Raw genomic sequence first — 19,602 nt, forward strand, 5'->3', positions numbered from 1 at the left:
AATAAATGAAATCAGGGTTTAGGTTTCTGTGCCTCAAAGCACTTGCAATGTCGACAAGACTATCAAGAATTACAATGTCTCGAGAAAGTTCAGAACACTTGCCTGGTATTAGCTTACTACTCTGCACTGACTTCCAATCATAACCGTCTTACTCTTCAACTATCTGTTTTCCTTTCCTACGTCTTGCCTTTTCTGCTCACATATCATAAGTATCTATCAATCATCAACTCATAGAGTTCTATTGAACACACACTTCTATCTACCCTTCGTTTTACCCAAATCCGATTAACGGATTGAAATCTATGCAATAACGAAGTAAACACCGAATATATAGACCGATAGTCAAACAACAGGTCACGTATAACATATAATACATCACGTAATCAATGACATATCATTTATAAAGAAGTCTCGGGTCATAAATGTGCTTTCGGGTATTTAAAATAATTTTTAAAACATTTTCGGAATTAAAACGGGTCGTTGGATCAATTTCGGGTTAATAAACAGGGTTCGGTTGGCCAATTCTGGCTCCGAAACAAATTTTAGAATAATTATCGAGCCTTGAAAATAATTTAGAATAATATTTTAAAGCTCAAAACTATTTTTCAGAATTTTTAAATCATTGTTAATAATTAAATCTAATTAAATAATTAATAAAAATCAATTAATAATTAATTAAATCAATTAATCAATTAATTTTCGAATTAATTGACCAATTAATCAATTAGAAACTAACTGAAATTAATTAACTAATTAATTTAGATTTATTTGTGAATTAAAAATAATTTTCAGAATTAAAATAATAATTTTTAGAATTTTCAGAAATTAAAAACGAATTTTTATAATAAAAATAAATAAGAAATATGATTTTTAAACATTTTATAAACAGGAATCCTAAATTTGCAAAGTCTGCAAACCTCAGGGACCTAATTGCATCGTTTTCAAAAGTTGGGGTACCAAACTGTAATTTTCCAGCTCTTCGCCGGAAAACAGTCGGGTTCGCCGGAGAACACGTTCCCGGCGTCCTCACCCCACCAACACCTCCAGATCACATCTACACAACATCAGGAACACAACCATGCAATCAATTCATCCTAACAATCCCTGAGTTGGCCGGAATTTGGCCGTGAAGTTTTCCAGTTTCCGGCGAACATCGGAAAACTTCAAAACACAACTCCCTTCTCTACAGACCTCGTTGGTTCATGAAACTTATACGACTGGATTGCTAATTTCACAGAGATCACAACTCACTATAACACAACATCAATCTATCACAGAATAAGAAACCCCCAAATTTCAATTAAGAACATTCATACGGGTTATAAACCCTAATTTTAAAATTCGAAAATCAAACTCAAATTTGAACATGTTATTGAACTCCAAATCAGACGTATGACATATGAAAATCATCAGGAAAACAAGCTCTACAACATGCAATCATCAAATCATACAAACAATCATCCGAACAAAAATTCATATTTTTAATAAAATAAATTCGAAAATAAATAAATTTTTAGAAATTAAACCTTTGATTCTGCAGTGAAACAAAGCTCAGAATCTGATAGAACACCTCAAATCCTTCGTTTTGGTTACTCGAGCTTTAAAAACAGAGATCGGTAACGCCTTCGTTTTGCTGTTTGATTCTTAGAACAGTTTATGAATATAAGATTTTTCTCTGTAAAATTATATAATTATCTGTCTGCAATTGATTTTTATACGAAATAAAATACGGTAAAAGGCTATTTATAATTACGGAAAATTAGTATCCCGTTGGATCATTCCGGATATAAAATGGTACGTTTATTTATAAAAACTGATCCAAACGGTATCGGTTTTCGGGATAATTATCCAAATCAGTACAGCTTGTACTGCGGTCTTGGTCTCAGCACCCAGTTACACGTACTACGAAGTGATAATTGGGATAGTTTAATAAAAAGCTCCCGTTTATCGAAAATACGGGTTTTATTAATATACCGAAACGAATATTGTATCGAAAATGTTGTACCGGGACCCGCGCAGGACAAACCGTACGCCGGATCGAAAAAGTCGAAACATGGAAAATGCTCGGAATATTACAATTAGGTTAGGAAGGAGTTCTCGGAAGAGTTTCGGGTTCCAAAAATGTAACAACGGTTGACGTCGGTTGGTTCCCGTTTTTATAAAATAAATTTTAATTACCCGGAAAAAGATTTTAAAAATTTCATATGATTCTTACAAATCTATAAATCAACATAAAAATAATTAGGAAGATATGACAATTATCTATATTTTATTTTGGACATATAAAAATTAAAATACTCAATTAATATTATTTTTGAATATTCAAGTACATATATCACTTAACAATTAACTCACAAAATAGATACTGAACACACATAATAATTATTTAATATCGAAAATAATTACACGATATATCCCGGATATTACATCCTTCCCCCCTTAAAAGGATTCTGTCCTCAGAATCTCCTAAGAAAACAAATGAGGATACTTTTCTCTCATATCACTTTCTAACTCCCAGGTTGACTCTTCAACCTTTGGGTTTCTCCACAATACTCTTACTAACTTTATCACTTTATTCCTCAATACTTTCTCTTTTTCCTCTAAAATCTCTATTGGATTCTCTACATATGATAAATCTGCCTGAAACTCTATTGGCTCATATTCGATTACATGCCTGGAGTCTGGATTATATTTCTTGAGCATCGATACATGAAAAACATTGTGAATGTGCCCCATGTGCGGAGGTAACGCCAATTCGTAAGCGACTTTGCCAACGCTCTTTAGGATCTCAAAAGGTCCGACATATCTTGGGCTTAGCTTCCCTTTCTTCCCAAACCTCGTTAGTCCTTTCCACGGTGATACTTTTAATAACACCAAGCTCCCTTCTTCAAATTCCATGTCTTTCCTTGACTGGTCTGCATATCTCCTCTGACGATTTTGTGCGGCTATTAATCTCTTCTGGATAATTTCAACAACTTCCTTTGTCTGTTGCACCAATTCAGGTCCGAGTATTTTGCGTTCTCCTACTTCGTTCCAATATAATGGAGATCTACATTTGCGTCCATAAAGGGCTTCATAAGGTGGCATTCCAATGCTGGCATGATAACTGTTGTTGTAAGCAAACTCTACCAGGGGTAAATGTTCGTCCCAACTTCCTTTGAAATCAATAGCACACACACGTAATATATCCTCGATTGTCTGGATCGTTCTTTCACTTTGGCCATCCGTTTGGGGGTGATAAGCTGTACTCATATTCAGTCTTGTTCCCAAACATTCTTGAAAACTCTTCCAGAATTTTGAATTAAACCTTGGATCTCGATCAGATACGATAGACACTGGAACTCCATGTCGAACTACAATTTCTTTTAGGTACATATGGACCAACTTGTCGAGCGAAAATCTTTCATTTATAGGCAGAAAATGAGCTGACTTGGTAAGTCTATCCACTATAACCCAAATGGCATCATGATTAGCTCTTGTCCTTGGTAATCCAACTATGAAATCCATGGTAATATGTTCCCACTTCCACTCTGGAATCTCCAATGGCTGTAGCAATCCGCTTGGTCTTTGATGCTCTGCTTTAACTCTCTGACAGGTATAATATTTGCTAACCCATTCCGCAATTTCCCTCTTCATATCTGGCCACCAATAATTCTTCTTTAAATCTCTGTACATTTTGGTACTCCCTGGATGGATGGAATATCTTGAACTATGTGCTTCTTGTAAAATTTCATTCTTTAACTCCGTCACTGGTGGAATCCAGATTCTAGATGAAAATCTCAAAATGCCTTGATCATCCTTCTGCGTGCATAATTCTTCACCTATCAAACGATTTATATCTTGATCCATTACATCTTTCTGACATTTCTTTATTTTCTCCAACAACTCCGGCTGGAAAGTCATACTGTACACTTTCGCTTTCTCAGGCTCGCAAACTCTAATTTCCAATTCCAGTTTCTGAAATTCCTTATATATATCTTCAGGTACTGATAATTCATTTAACTTTTCCTTCCGACTTAATGCGTCTGCCACCACATTCGCCTTACCGGGATGATAATTAATCGAGCAATCATAATCCTTGATCAATTCTAACCATCTCCTTTGCCTCGTATTAAGTTCCTTCTGGGTAAATATATATTTCAAACTTTTGTGATCCGTGAAAATCTCACACTTTTCTCCATACAAATAATGTCTCCAAATCTTCAAAGCAAAAACTATAGCTGCTAGCTCCAAGTCATGAGTAGGATACTTTTGTTCGTGTGGTTTCAATTGCCTTGACGCATACGCAATCACCTTGTCGTGCTGCATAAGAACACATCCTAATCCTTTGTAGGAAGCATCGCTATAAATTACGAAATTCCCTTGATTGTCTGGAAGTGACAAAACAGGTGTTGTGATTAATCTCCGTTTCAATTCCTGAAAACTTTCTTCGCACTTGTCATTCCATATAAACTTTTCATTCTTTCGTATAAGCTTTGTTAATGGTGTGGCAATCCTTGAGAAATTCTGAACGAATCGTCGATAATATCCTGCCAATCCCAAGAAACTTCTTACCTCAGTGGGTGTTCTCGGTCTTTCCCAATTCGTAATTGCCTCGATCTTTGCTGGGTCCACTTTGATCCCTTCGTTACTGACTATGTGTCCTAAGAACTGAACTTCTTGTAGCCAAAACTCACACTTCGACAATTTAGCATATAACTTCTTTTTCCTTAAAATCTCCAAAGTTGTCCTTAAATGTTCCGCATGATCCTCCTCCGTCTTTGAATAGATCAAAATATCGTCTATAAATACTATAACGAACTTGTCCAAATATTCCTTGAAAATTCTGTTCATCAGGTCCATAAACGCTGCTGGGGCGTTGGTCAATCCAAAAGACATCACTAAAAACTCGTAATGTCCATACCTTATTCTGAAAGCTGTCTTTGGTATATCTTCTGGCTTGATCTTTAGTTGATGATATCCCGATCTTAAATCAATTTTGGAGAAGTACTTGGCTCCCTTCAATTGGTCAAACAGATCATCGATTCTGGGTAACGGATACTTGTTCTTGATTGTCAGCTTGTTGAGTTCCCTATAGTCAATGCACAGTCTCATGCTTCCATCTTTCTTCTTGACAAATAATACCGGGGCTCCCCACGGGGATACGCTGGGTTTGATTACTCCTTTTTCTAACAATTCCTGCAATTGCTTTGCTAGCTCTTTCATCTCAACAGGCGCCATTCTGTACGGGGCTTTGGATACTGGTTCTGTTTCAGGTGCTAAGTCGATCACAAATTCAATTTCTCTATCTGGAGGAAGTCCTGGCAATTCGTCGGGAAATACATCTGGAAATTCATTCACTACTGGGATATCTTCAAGTTTTGCTTGCTCCTGACTTTTGTCAATCACGTATGCTACGAAATGCTCGCATCCTTTCCGTAGTAACTTCTTGGCTTGAATCATCGTTAAGAACTTCTTTACCTGCTTCTGTCCCTTGAACGTTACTATTCTTTCGTTTGGCATTTTCACCATTACTTTCTTATTTCGACAATCTATCTGAGCATCATGCTTAGATAACCAATCCATCCCTAATATCACATCAAATTCTCCTAACTTAAATGGTATCAAATCTACACAAAACCTACTACCAGAAATCTCAATCTCACGATTTCCACAAACTTGGTTTACAGTTACACGTTCTTGATTTGCTAATTCCACAGTCATTATTTCATTTAAGCACTCAACTGGACAGTTTAATTTACTAACAAAATCTTGTGAAACAAACGATCGAGTTGCTCCCGAGTCTATTAACACTTTGCACATAAAGAATTCACATTAAGCGTACCTGCCACGACATCCGTATCCTGGATCGCATCCTTCACCGACATGTCAAAAACTCTAGCCCTCGGAGTCTCATTCACTGTTGGGGTAGATCCCATAATCCTCAATGCATTACTGACTGGGGCTGGTGTCTTGCAATCCCTGGCCATATGTCCTGGCTTCCCACATTTAAAGCATGTAAATCCAATGACTGGAAGCTTCACTGCTGGATTCCGGATAGGCTGATCCTTATTTGCTGGCTGATTTCGGCACTCCCTCGAGTAGTGCCCTTTCTGGTTGCATTTAAAATATACCACATTCAATTTGTTACAAACTCCTCCATGCTTCTTTCCACATACTTGACAATCTGGAAAAGTTAATCTCAACTGATTCGGCGGATTCACATTAGCTGGACGATTGCCCTGGCCTCCGTCTCCTGCATTTTGTCTCCTAAAATTAAAATTTCTCCCTGGCTGAAACTTGCCCTTCTTAAAATTTGGAAACTTCCCTGTTTGTGACTGACCCTCACTTCCCTCAACTTTCCTTTTCTTGCTTTCCTTATCTTTCTGGAACATCTCACTCTCTGTCTCTGCGATCATAGCTTTCTGTACAACCCCGGCGTAGGTATCCAATTCAAAAATAGCTACTTTCCCCCTGATCCATGGCTTCAAGCCTTGCTGGAATCTTTTAGCTTTCTTTCTATCAGTATCAACATACGACGGCACATACCTTGACAATTCCTCAAACTTCCCTTCATAATCTGTTACCGACATATTCCCTTGTTTTAACTCTAAAAACTTCAGCTCCATTTGATCCTGAACAAACTGAGGAAAATACTTTTCTAAAAACAATTCCTTGAACCTTTCCCAACTAATAACATCTGTGCCTTCCAATGTCTTCACCATTTCCCACCAATAGGTGGCCTCATTCTTCAGATAGTAACTTACAAACTCAACCTTCTGTTCCTCTTTCACTTTCACTAAGGCAAATGCCTTTTCTATTTCCTTTAACCAAATATTTGCTTCAATTGGCTCTAAGGAACCCTTGAATTCTGATGGGTTTATTGCCTGAAAAGTTTTGAAAGTTACCTGGGGATTGGTCTGTCTCTGCTGTTGTTGTGCCAGGTGAACTGTTTGTTGGGCCAAGATTTGAAGAATCTGGGCTATTGCTGGGTCCATGGGTCCTGGGTTCACATTCTGGTTTATATCATTTTGATTGTTATTGTTGTTGGTTTCTTCATTCTGGGTGTTGGTGCGGGTATTTCTTTTGGGAGGTATTTTCTGTAAAGAATCAATCAATTTATTTAGCTTTTGAATCAAATATTTGCATAAAAGAAAAGTTTTGGAAAACAAGAATATCTCTTTTTGAAAACAGTTGTAACTAAGTAAATTGCATGCTTCTTTACAAAATATAAACAGTTAGAGAAAACAGGGTACATGGTATCACAGGGTATACTGGTGCCATAAATAAGGTAAAGTAAAAACAGGTGCAATAAAATAAATGACAGTGTTGGAAAGGAAAAGGTACTGATATATAGATCAAAAGTTTTAGGTAGTACAAGCGTAAAGACGCTTCAAAAGTAAAAGCAAAAAGGGTACAATAACCTACTCACTAGTCAGCATCGCTAGTCTATAAATACAACTCAAAAGTCTTCTGATACACACTACACACTACTGTACATACTACATAATCATAACAACACTGCTCAGCATTTCCATCTCAGAATCTCTGGCTCATGGCAAATCTGGACCTCCTATCTCCTCAAGCTCCTCTAGAACCCATTTAACCCACTCCACTAGGAAATCAGGGGTGATGTCCTCATGTGTAGCCTCAGCAATCCTCACAGCAGCTGCTCTACGAAACGCCTAGAGCCTCTCCCTAAGTCGCCTCTCACCACTCCCCATCTCTCTGGTATGCATGATATGCAATAACTCCTGGATCTGACCCTGTAGGAATCGCTGCTCCATAAGGCAAGCCTCAAACTGATGATATGGGACAGGATAGGAAGAGAACTGGAAAGGTACTCCTGTGACTGAATGACTAGTAAAGCCTGAATCAGCAGGTGGGGGTCCTCTGACAGGTGGCCTCATGCCTGAAGGTGGAATAGCCTGCAATGGTACGGGCTGCAATACCGGTGGAGGTAGAATAGCCAATGCTGGTGGAATCACAGGACGTGGATCCGATGCTGGTGCTCCAACTGAAGGCTCTGAGTGATCAGCTGATACGGGAATAAAAGAATCGGCCATCTCTGCTATCTGAAATCATATCGTAATATAAGAATCTCGTTCCATAACGCAAACTATACTAATACCTGATATACCGAAGCACTCAACCTCTCAACGTTCTCTCATCCTATGCATTACTTCTAATCTTAACCCTCTACCCATTCCCGTTATCCTAGGCTTGTGTCAGTGACTTATAACCTGTAGCTCTGATACCAAACCTGTGGCGCCCTCCAAACCCGGGTCAGAAGTTTGGGGTCCACACACACATCTTAATTATAACCTGCTTATAACAATAATAAAGATAATAATAATATATGCAGTGACCCTACTTATCAACTACCACGGACCGCAACAGGTTAAAGTATGCACACAAGCCAAACACACTAATAAATTACAAACCGTTCAAATCCCAACTATTTCAAACTCACACTGAGTATCAAACATTAATACAAACTTTTACAAACTTAAATTATCCCAAAAGAAGCCTACTAGCTCAGCTTCCTCAACCTGAACCCCTAGCTCTCGCGCTGGACTGGGGATCCTCGCTACCAACTGGTTCCTTTTTAACTGGAAAGAATATAAACAACATCGCACAAATGAGCTAACTAGCTCAGCAAGTTAAAATGACAAAACTGAGAATAATGATCATCAGGTGACTATGATTATGATATCAAGTTAACATTGGATTATGATTTAGAATTGGATATTATACTTTTAATTTAAAAGCCAAGGTTAGGCTGCTGATCAGTCACGCACTAACCCCGAGCAAGGCACACAGCATTGCTCTAACTACTGGATCCAAGGCACACATTGGCCTAACTTGACCATTATATGGTCTGACCACGAATCTGGTCCACAATTTTATAAAAACAATCCAATTCTAACATAATAACAGAATATGCAATAATAAACAATAACCAAAATCATTAACAACAATGAGTGTTTAACAATGAAAGGTTTTCAATCTTTGTAAGGATCAAATAAGTAGTTTAAAAGTTTGAACGCTGGGTAATGAAAGAATTGGATAACAAAAGAATCAATATTTCAGGGTTTCAAAGATTTGGGCTCTCAAAGCATAGGATACAATGGTTGAATGTACAAGTAATTCAGTTCAGTGTTTGGGATTTTGTTTGCATGTATTTATGGAATAGTATCGTATACTTGAGGTTCGAGTTTGGTTTTACAATAATCAATGGCTTAGAAAGAATATGGTTCATGGCTCAAGAACAATAACTGAAATCAGGGTTTAGGTTTCCGTGCCTCAAAGCACTTGCAATGTCGACAAGACTATCAAGAATTACAATGTCTCGAGAAAGTTCAGAACACTTGCCTGGTATTAGCTTACTACTCTGCACTGACTTCCAATCATAACCGTCTTACTCTTCAACTATCTGTTTTCCTTTCCTACGTCTTGCCTTTTCTGCTCACATATCATAAGTATCTATCAATCATCAACTCATAGAGTTCTATTCAACACACACTTCTATCTACCCTTCGTTTTATCCAAATCCGATTAACGGATTGAAATCTATGCAATAACGAAGTAAACACCGATATATAGACCGATAGTCAAACAACAGGTCACGTATAACACATAATACATCACGTAATCAATGACATATCATTTATAAAGAAGTCTCGGGTCATAAATGTGCTTTCGGGTATTTAAAATAATTTTTAAAATATTTTTCGGAATTAAAACGGGTCGTTGGATCAATTTCGGGTTAATAAACAGGGTTCGGTTGGCCAATTCTGGCTCCGAAACAAATTTTAGAATAATTATCGAGCCTTGAAAATAATTTAGAATAATATTTTAAAGCTCAAAACTATTTTTCAGAATTTTTAAATCATTTTTAATAATTAAATCTAATTAAATAATTAATAAAAATCAATTAATAATTAATTAAATCAATTAATCAATTAATTTTTGAATTAATTGACCAATTAATCAATTAGAAACTAACTGAAATTAATTAACTAATTAATTTAGATTTATTTGTGAATTAAAAATAATTTTCAGAATTAAAATAATAATTTTTAGAATTTTCAGAAATTAAAAACGAATTTTTATAATAAAAATAAATAAGAAATATGATTTTTAAACATTTTATAAACAGGAATCCTAAATTTGCAAAGTCTGCAAACCTCAGGGACCTAACTGCATCGTTTTCAAAAGTTGGGGTACCAAACTGTAATTTTCCAGCTCTTCGCCGGAAAACAGTCAGGTTCGCCGGAGAACACGTTCCCGGCGTCCTCACCCCACCAACACCTCCAGATCACATCTACACAACATCAGGAACACAACCATGCAATCAATTCATCCTAACAATCCCTGAGTTGGCCGGAATTTGGCCGTGAAGTTTTCCAGTTTCCGGCGAACATCGGAAAACTTCAAAACACAACTCCCTTCTCTACAGACCTCGTTGGTTCATGAAACTTATACGACTGGATTGCTAATTTCACAGAGAACACAACTCACTATAACACAACATCAATCTATCACAGAATAAGAAACCCCCAAATTTCAATTAAGAACATTCATACGGGTTATAAACCCTAATTTTAAAATTCGAAAATCAAACTCAAATTTGAACATGTTATTGAACTCCAAATCAGACGTATGACATATGAAAATCATCAGGAAAACAAGCTCTACAACATGCAATCATCAAATCATACAAACAATCATCCGAACAAAAATTCATATTTTTAATAAAATAAATTCGAAAATAAATAAATTTTTAGAAATTAAACCTTTGATTCTGCAGTGAAACAAAGCTCAGAATCTGATAGAACACCTCAAATCCTTCGTTTTGGTTACTCAAGCTTTAAAAACAGAGATCGGTAACGCCTTCGTTTTGCTGTTTGATTCTTAGAACAGTTTATGAATATAAGATTTTTCTCTGTAAAATTATATAATTATCTGTCTGCAATTGATTTTTATACGAAATAAAATACGGTAAAAGGCTATTTATAATTACGGAAAATTAGTATCCCGTTGGATCATTCCGGATATAAAATGGTACGTTTATTTATAAAAACTGATCCAAACGGTATCGGTTTTCAGGATAATTATCCAAATCAGTACAGCTTGTACTGCGGTCTTGGTCTCAGCACCCAGTTACACGTACTACGAAGTGATAATTGGGATAGTTTAATAAAAAGCTCCCGTTTATCGAAAATACGGGTTTTATTAATATACCGAAACGAATATTGTATCGAAAATGTTGTGCCGGGACCCGCGCAGGACAAACCGTACGCCGGATCGAAAAAGTCGAAACATGGAAAATGCTCGGAATATTACAATTAGTTTAGGAAGAAGTTCTCGGAAGAGTTTCGGGTTCCAAAAACGTAACAACGGTTGACGTCGGTTGGTTCCCGTTTTTATAAAATAAATTTTAATTACCCGGAAAAAGATTTTAAAAATTTCATATGATTCTTATAAATCTATAAATCAACATAAAAATAATTAGGAAGATATGACAATTATCTATATTTTATTTTGGACATATAAAAATTAAAATACTCAATTAATATTATTTTTGAATATTCAAGTACATATATCACTTAACAATTAACTCACAAAATAGATACTGAACACACATAATAATTATTTAATATCGAAAATAATTACACGATATATCCCGGATATTATACACGCCATCGATAATTACCTTGTTATTGTCCCAATCATAGTAGAAAACCATTTTTTCGAAAAATAGAGAGAAGAGAATGTTGAAGAGAAAATGTAGAATGAAAAAAAATGAGATTACAAAAGCATTATTTATAGGCTGAAAACCGGAATTTTAAAAACCAAAAATATAATTTAGGCACAAAAAAAAATGTTGCGGAAACTGAGGGGTAAGACTGTTGACTAATCGGCAATGGGTCAATGCGGAAAGTGATTCTGCAGCAATGAGCCAATGCGGTATGTCGGTCCAACCTTTGACCAGTCAACTTATAATAATAATGGCACAAAAATTAAGTATGAATTCACAAAAAAATATAAAATTATTAATATAAATTTTAAAAACAAAAATTAGGTATGAATTCACAAAAATTGATATTGATTTAATATTTGCACAAAAATTAAGTATGAATTCACAAAAATTGATATTGATTTAATATTTGCACAAAAATTAAGTATGAATTCACAAAAAAGTATAAAATTAATAATATAAATTTTATTATTAAAATTGATAATTTGATTTTTTAACTAAAATAACATATATGACAATTTTTAAAAACATAAAACTCACAAAATATTGTAATCATAAAAATTCAGAAATACTATTTGAAAACCAAAAATTTAATTTAGGCAAAAAAAATGTTGCGGAAGCTGAGGGGTAAGACTGTTGACTAGTCAATGCGAACTAGTGACGGATAACTCGACGGATAATCCTTTTAATTATCCGATAGATGACTCTCCCGCAATGATTCAATGCTGAGGTCTCCGACGGATGATGATTTATATCACTCGACGGATAATCCTTTTGATTATCCGACAGATGACTCTCCCGCAATGATTCAATGCTGAAGTCTCCGACATATACTTATTTGTTGAGGAGAAACTGATCCAATTCGGAGGTTCTTACTCAGAGAATCCTTGGGCTTAGGTTATAATTATATTCAATTCAACCCATTGTCAAATCCTACTCGGGAATCGGCGATTTGACAGCAAAAGCAATAAAAAAATCCAATATATAATATTATATTGCGTCAGGAACTCGGCTATAATGGCTCCAAAATCTGGTTGGTGGTTATATTTAATGAGTCACTCCAACAATATTTCATTGCTGGAATGTTTCATTATTGGAGACAATTTTGTTTGATTCAACATTTACTTCAACATTGGTGGTTATATTTAATGGGTCACTCCAGCAATGTTTCATTGTTGGAATGTTTCATTGATGGAGACAGTTTTGTTTGATTCAACATTTACTTCTTATTACTCATTTTATAATTTACAATATACTTTCAACAATTTCAAATTTACTTTCAATTTACTCATTCTTGAAGGTGATCTCAAAAGGTTAGTTTTCGATTGTTGATGGCTTCTTTTTTATTTAAAGCTTGTAGTTCCTCTTCTAGTAAAAATGATAATTACGATTATTATACCCCCATTAGACGAAACCCCGTAGCTCGTCGTAAGTTATTTGTTGATGAAGATACTGTAAATCCTGATAGTGATGATAATATGAATAATGTTGGTGGTGATAATATTGATGTTGATAATGTTAGTGTTCATAATGTTGATAATAACGTTGGTGGTAATAATGTTGGCGGTCATAATGTTGATGATAACGTTGGTGGTGATAATGTTGGCGGTCATAATGTTGATGATAACGTTGGTGGTGATAATTTTGACGGTGAAAATGTTGATGACGTAAAAGATGAGAAAAATGTTGAGAAAAAGAATCATGGATTTAAGAATAGTAACGATGTTGTGCCTTATGTCGGAAAGATTTTCGATACATTGGATGATGCGGAAGCATTTTATAGGAATTATGGTCGAAAAGAGGGATTCAAGATAATAATTAGGAATACTCATAAGCGAACAAACACAAATGAACCATCATACCGTTTATTTATTTGTCGAAAAGGTGGAAGGGTAGGAGCGACGCCGTTGGATTTTGGTAAAGGAAAACAAGTTAGAGAGGTAATTCCACGAACGAATTGTGGTGCTCGAATGTGTGTCATTCACAAAGTGAAGATGGACAAATGGCAAATTAGTTCGGTGGATTTAGAACACAATCATAAATTGGTGTCGCCGGAAAAAGTTCAATTTTTTCAAAGATCACTCAACATAGATCCTATGACGCGATCATTGATTGAGTTATTTAACAAATCGGGAATTGAGACGGGCAAAGTAATGAAGTTTCTTAGCGAGACAAAGGGGGTGTTAAAAATCTTGGTTTTTTTAATCAAGACGTACGTAATGTCATACGTGATATTCGGCGCCGAGTGTTTAATTCGGGTGATGCGGAGTGTGGATTACTTTTGTTACGAGAACTACAAGAAAATAGTTTTGGTAATTTCTTTTATCGGGTGGATGTAGATGATGAGAATCGTGTACGGGGTTTGGTGTGGGTTGATCCTCGGTCCATGAACGCGTACAAGAATTTTGGTGATGTGGTTACGTTTGATTCAACTTACCAGACGAATAGGTATTGTATGCCTTTCATACCTATTACGGGCGTAAACCACCATTATCAAAATTTACTATTTGGATTTGCACTTGTAAGGGATGAGACTGAGGCATCGTATAAGTGGGTTTTGAGGACATGGTTGGAAGCCGTCGACAATAAACCGCCTCGAACAATTATTACTGATCAAGACATTGCATTGGGAAATGCCATTGCCGAGGTCATGCCTATGCCACAAACAAAGCATACGTATTGTACATGGCATATAAGTAGTAAGTTTCCCGAGAAGTTGTCTTATTTGTACACAAATTATCCGGAGTTCAAGACAGAATTTAATGCATGTGTGTACACGTCGTTGACACCTACAGAATTTGAAGGTAAATGGGAGCAATTAGTCGAGAAGTACGATCTTGAGGATCATGCTTGGTTAAATGACATGTATGCTATTAGAACTCAATGGATTGGTGCTTACACGAAGCAACATTTTTCCGCTGGCATGACTACAACTTCAAGAAGCGAGTCTACAAATTCTTTTTTTGATGAATATGTGCAATTATCTACCGGTTTGAAGGAATTCATTGAGAACTCCCAAAAGGCTTTGGAGACACAATATCTGAAGGAGGTTAAAGCCGATTATGACAGCGAACAATTGGAAAGGAGATTAGTTTTGCACTCATCCTTGGAAATGCATGCATCCGAAATCTACACGAAAGAAATGTTCAAACGGTTTCAAAAGGAGCTTATGAAAAGTACATGTTACATCATGAACAGTGTAAAAAACAATGGAACTTATATGTCGAAATTGTATTTGGTTGAGAAGGCTACCCTTCCGGAGAATTGCAGAAGAAAATATCGAGTCACGGTTTTCATGTATGAAAAAATTGAATGCTCGTGTAAGAAGTTTGAACATTCCGGGATGATTTGCAAACACATAATCCGTTATCTTGACAAAAAACAAAAAATCAAGATACCGGAAAGTCTCATCATGGGTAGGTGGACAATGAACGGCAACAAAATTGCGGGGCCTCTTCCATATGCTCCTCCCGGTATTGGTAATGATGGTGCATCACAACCATTAAGGTATGGTGCATTGTGCAAATCTTTTCAAGATTTAGCTGCTTCCGGTAGTTGTTCTGTTTCACGGTATAAATACTTAATGGGTGTGATTGATAGAGAGAAGAGATACTTGAAAGATGCTTTTGCGGATGAAGAGCGTAGAGAAAGAACCCATGAGGCGAAAACTCAAGAGGACTACCAACATGATCCAATATTTGATCCTCCAACGTCGAAAACTAAAAGAAGGAAGAAAACAAAAAGATATAAAAGTGGAATTGAGACGACAACTTCAAAGATCAAGATCAAGCCTCGAAAGTGCAATTATTGTGGGGCGATCGGAGGAGAACATGATGCAAGAAACTGTCCCCTAAGGGAGGAGCATGATCGAAGAAATTTTTAGGTTTTAACCTAACAATTGTTGACAAGTAGTACATTAGTTCTTTTAACGTTATTTAAATTTACACATAATATTAATGTTACATATTAATGTTATTTTTTAACAAAATATTATCCAACTCTTATCATTAATATTAATATTGTTTAATATATTTTCAACACCAAAACTCTTATTATCCAACTTAAAATATTGTAAGAGAATTGTGACAGAGCACCCAACAGTGAGACATTGCTAGAGGTCTCACTGCAGCAATGACTCATTGCTGGGTACTCTGCTCCACCCAAAACTCACTGCCTCTTTTTGTTAACAAAAGTGAGTTTAGTAATATTAATATTTTTAAAATATTTTCCAACACCAAAATTCTTAAAATATTTAAAATATGCAGTATTAATGTAAAAATTTGAAAAAAGTGATTTAATCAACAAAGTCAACTAGACATTAAATTAGTCAATGCGAACTAGTGACGGATAACTCGACGGATAATCCTTTTGATTATCCGACGGATGACTCTCCCGCAATGATTCAATGCTGAGGTCTTCCGCAATGATTATTCGACGGATGACTCTCCCGCAATGATTCAATGCTGAGGTCTCCGACGGATGAGGATTTATATCACTCGACGGATAATCCTTTTGATTATTCGACGGATGACTCTCCCGCAATGATTTAATGCTGAGGTCTCCGACGGATGAGGATTTATATCACTCGACAGATAATCCTTTTGATTATCCGACGGATGACTCTCCCGCAATGATTCAATGCTGAGGTCTGTGACCAGTTTTCTGCAGAAAACTGACAAGCAACCTAGTGCTTGCCAGTTTTCTGCAGAAAACTGGTCACAGACCTTTATACTGCTAACATCAACATTGCGGGTGATTTACATAGTTTAAGAAAAACGGCATGGTCCTGTTTCAACTAAATCTAAATCAACCAACCAATCAACATCAAATCTAAATGCAACATCAATCCAATAAAAATAATCATAATCAATAACAAAGAAAACACCGGAACAAATCCAAAATATAAACTATAGTCCCCTGTTCCTCTGCTAGATCCCATAGTCACTTATCCGTCTAGCGAGCCCTTTTGAAAGCTCCCAAGCTATGCGATACCGGAATGTCCAAGTACCCAATACAGGCTCCCAAACAGCATCTCTCAACGATATGCCATTAAGTATAACATCCATGTACTTGCACACGTACACGCCACAATCATGGGTATTGGACTGCATCGGTCGTTCCTGTACGAAATGAACCTTCAACTTATGTCCATCAAATCTAGAAGGATCCAAGTAATGCAACATAGTTGGCACTATGCACTCCTAGAAAGGTTTGGTTTCATATAATTAGTAACCAACAATGACAAGTGTATGTAAATTGACTAGTAATTATGAAGAACATAGAATACCATGGCATATATATATCGAGAGTAAATACTCTTAAGACTATCCCCCCATTCAGCTAGAGGATCAATTAAAAGGAGCTTCTGTTGTTTAATGTCCAGAATGAACAAAAACCAGTGAGCATCATTACAGCAAGGGTAGAAAGCAAAGTCACAATCCAATAATGATGGCCCAATCCGCTGGACTGCATATGAATGATATAAACTATGCAGACCGGCCAACTGCACATCTGAAAGTTCAGCTTCGGGATGGGCCTGCAACATTGAAACAATTATAAAAGATCAAATGAACTACAAAATCAAAGAGTTATCAATTATCATTAACTTAGTAACACATGAACTAAAAAGTACTTTTTGTTTTACCTTCAAGTTCTTGCAATAATCTTTTAACAACAGTTGCACGAAAAAGCTGAAGTTAAAGAAGAACTTCTTAGCCGTGGGCTCCAGACCCGAGATGGACTCCCTAACCTTCAACAACTCTATGTAGGCATCCACGACATTGCTGTCTAAATCACATTCGGGCTTTAAGGTCTGGACATAATCCCAAGTAAGCTTAGCAGTGCCTCTATGATCTCTCCAAATAAAATCATTCTTATTACCCCACCAGTGCTTGTATAGCCAAAAAATCTTCCTGTTTTTCAATGGCCTCGTCATATCAGCATGCCGCCCAGGACCACCCCGCCTCAGTTTATCCTTCAACTTGTCTTCATCAGTGTCCATCTGCAAATACATTTCAAGAGAATCAAATCAAACATATATTCAAAATACGTACTGCAAAAATCAAACATAAAAAATGGAATGATTCAACATACGTACATCAAGAATCATCCTCAAACTATCAGGAATAACACCACTACGACTACCGAATTTCACCATGCCACCTGCAAGTGGAGTCAACTCAGTAGCAGGAGTCAACTCAGAACTCCCAAAAGTGCGCTCGGTAGTAGGAGTAACAGGGGTAGCAGTAGCAGCAACCTACAAATGCATTGAGTATCAAACATTATATACACCTCTAAATCTAAAGAGTTAGACTACTCGAATAACATACTCGAATATGTATAAGACACACAATAGTAAAAAAAAGTAAAGCTCTAAAACTAAAGAGTAGTACCTCAGACTGAACAACATCAGACTGAACAACAGGGGGGGCGGATAGGGGGGTCGACTGTGAAGCAGGGGGGGCAATAGCAGCAACCTACAAATGCATTGAGTATCAAACATTATATACACCTCTAAACTAAGAAGTTAGACTACTCGAATAACATACTCGAATATGTATAAGACACACAATAGTAAAAAAAAGTAAAGCTCTAAAACTAAAGAGTAGTACCTCAGACTGAACAACATCGGACTGAATAACAGGGGGGCGGATAGGGGGGTCGACTGTGAAGCAGGGGTAGCAGTAGCAGCAACCTACAAATGCATTGAGTATCAAACATTATATACACCTCTAAAACTAAAGAGTTAGACTACTCGAATAACATACTCGAATATGTATAAGACACACAATAGTAAAAAAAGTAAAGTTCTAAAACTAAAGAGTAGTACCTCAGACTGAACAACATCAGACTGAACAACACGGGGACGGATATGGGGGTCGACTGTGAAGCAGGGGTAGCAGTAGCAGCAACCTACAAATGCATTGAGTATCAAACATTATATACACCTCTAAAACTAAAGAGTTAGACTACTCGAATAACATACTCGAATATGTATAAGACACACAATAGTAAAAAAAAGTAAAGCTCTAAAACTAAAGAGTAGTACCTCAGACTGAACAACATCAGACTGAACAACATGGGGGGCGGATAGGGGGGTCGACTGTGAAGCAGGGGTAGCAGTAGCAACAACCTACAAATGCATTGAGTATCAAACATTATATACACCTCTAAAACTAAAGAGTTAAACTACTCGAATAACATACTCGAATATGTATAAGACACACAATAGTAAAAAAAGTAAAGTTCTAAAACTAAAGAGTAGTACCTCAGACTGAACAACATCAGACTAAACAACAGGGGGGCGGATAGGGGGGTCGACTGTGAAGCAGGGGTAGCAGTAGCAGCAACCTACAAATGCATTGAGTATCAAACATTATATACACCTCTAAAACTAAAGAGTTAGACTACTCGAATAACATACTCGAATATGTATAAGACACACAATAGTAAAAAAAGTAAAGTTCTAAAACTAAAGAGTAGTACCTCAGACTGAACAAAATCAGACTGAACAACAGGGGGGGCAGATAGGGGGGTCGACTGTGAAGCAGGGGGAGCAGTAGCAGCAACCTACAAATGCATTGAGTATCAAACATTATATACATCTTAAAACTAAAGAGTTAGACTACGCGAATAACATGCTCGAATATGAATAAGTACCTCAATCTGAACAGGATGAAAGACATGTACAGGGATAGCCGCATCGTTAGGGACTACAGTCTCATCCTACATTAGATGTCAATAACTCGATCAAACTACATATAATTCGGTGTAGTAGACTACTCGAATAACTTACTCGAGTAAGTACCTGACGAGGACGTTTACTGGCTGCCTGTGTAGGTGAATCATGAGAATCAGAA

The 19,602-nt window shown here is 36.5% G+C and overlaps 2 protein-coding genes across 2 annotated transcripts; one reads left to right on the plus strand and one right to left on the minus strand.

Annotated features, from left to right (window-relative positions):
- Window positions 1-13,074: 13,074 nt before the first annotated feature.
- Window positions 13,075-15,626, plus strand: LOC141659829 (protein FAR1-RELATED SEQUENCE 9-like). Its single transcript, XM_074466755.1, has 2 exons — window positions 13,075-13,683; window positions 13,911-15,626. Exons 1-2 carry the CDS (start codon window positions 13,075-13,077, stop codon window positions 15,624-15,626), a joined length of 2,325 nt encoding a protein of 774 aa, XP_074322856.1.
- Window positions 15,627-16,671: 1,045 nt separating this feature from the next.
- LOC141659830 (putative ubiquitin-like-specific protease 1B) lies at window positions 16,672-17,288 on the minus strand. The gene is made up of 2 exons (XM_074466756.1): window positions 17,031-17,288; window positions 16,672-16,944 (listed from the first exon to the last, which is right to left on the minus strand). The coding sequence occupies exons 1-2, from the start codon at window positions 17,286-17,288 to the stop codon at window positions 16,672-16,674; spliced, it is 531 nt and encodes a 176-aa protein (XP_074322857.1).
- Window positions 17,289-19,602: the final 2,314 nt, after the last annotated feature.

This window comes from Apium graveolens, chromosome 5 (genome assembly GCF_009905375.1).
Source record: "Apium graveolens cultivar Ventura chromosome 5, ASM990537v1, whole genome shotgun sequence".
NCBI classification, from domain to species: Eukaryota; Viridiplantae; Streptophyta; class Magnoliopsida; order Apiales; family Apiaceae; genus Apium; species Apium graveolens.

Bases quoted from the DNA above. Each gene is read 5' to 3' on its own strand.
- LOC141659830 (XM_074466756.1), bottom strand. From the start codon at position 17,288: ATGTTGCAGGCCCATCCCGAAGCTGAACTTTCAGATGTGCAGTTGGCC. The intron at 16,945-17,030 runs GTATTCTATGTT...AAACCTTTCTAG, and splicing joins CTCGATATATATATGCCATG to GAGTGCATAGTGCCAACTAT.
- LOC141659829 (XM_074466755.1), top strand. From the start codon at position 13,075: ATGGCTTCTTTTTTATTTAAAGCTTGTAGTTCCTCTTCTAGTAAAAAT. The intron at 13,684-13,910 runs GTAATTCCACGA...GAAGTTTCTTAG, and splicing joins AAGGAAAACAAGTTAGAGAG to CGAGACAAAGGGGGTGTTAA.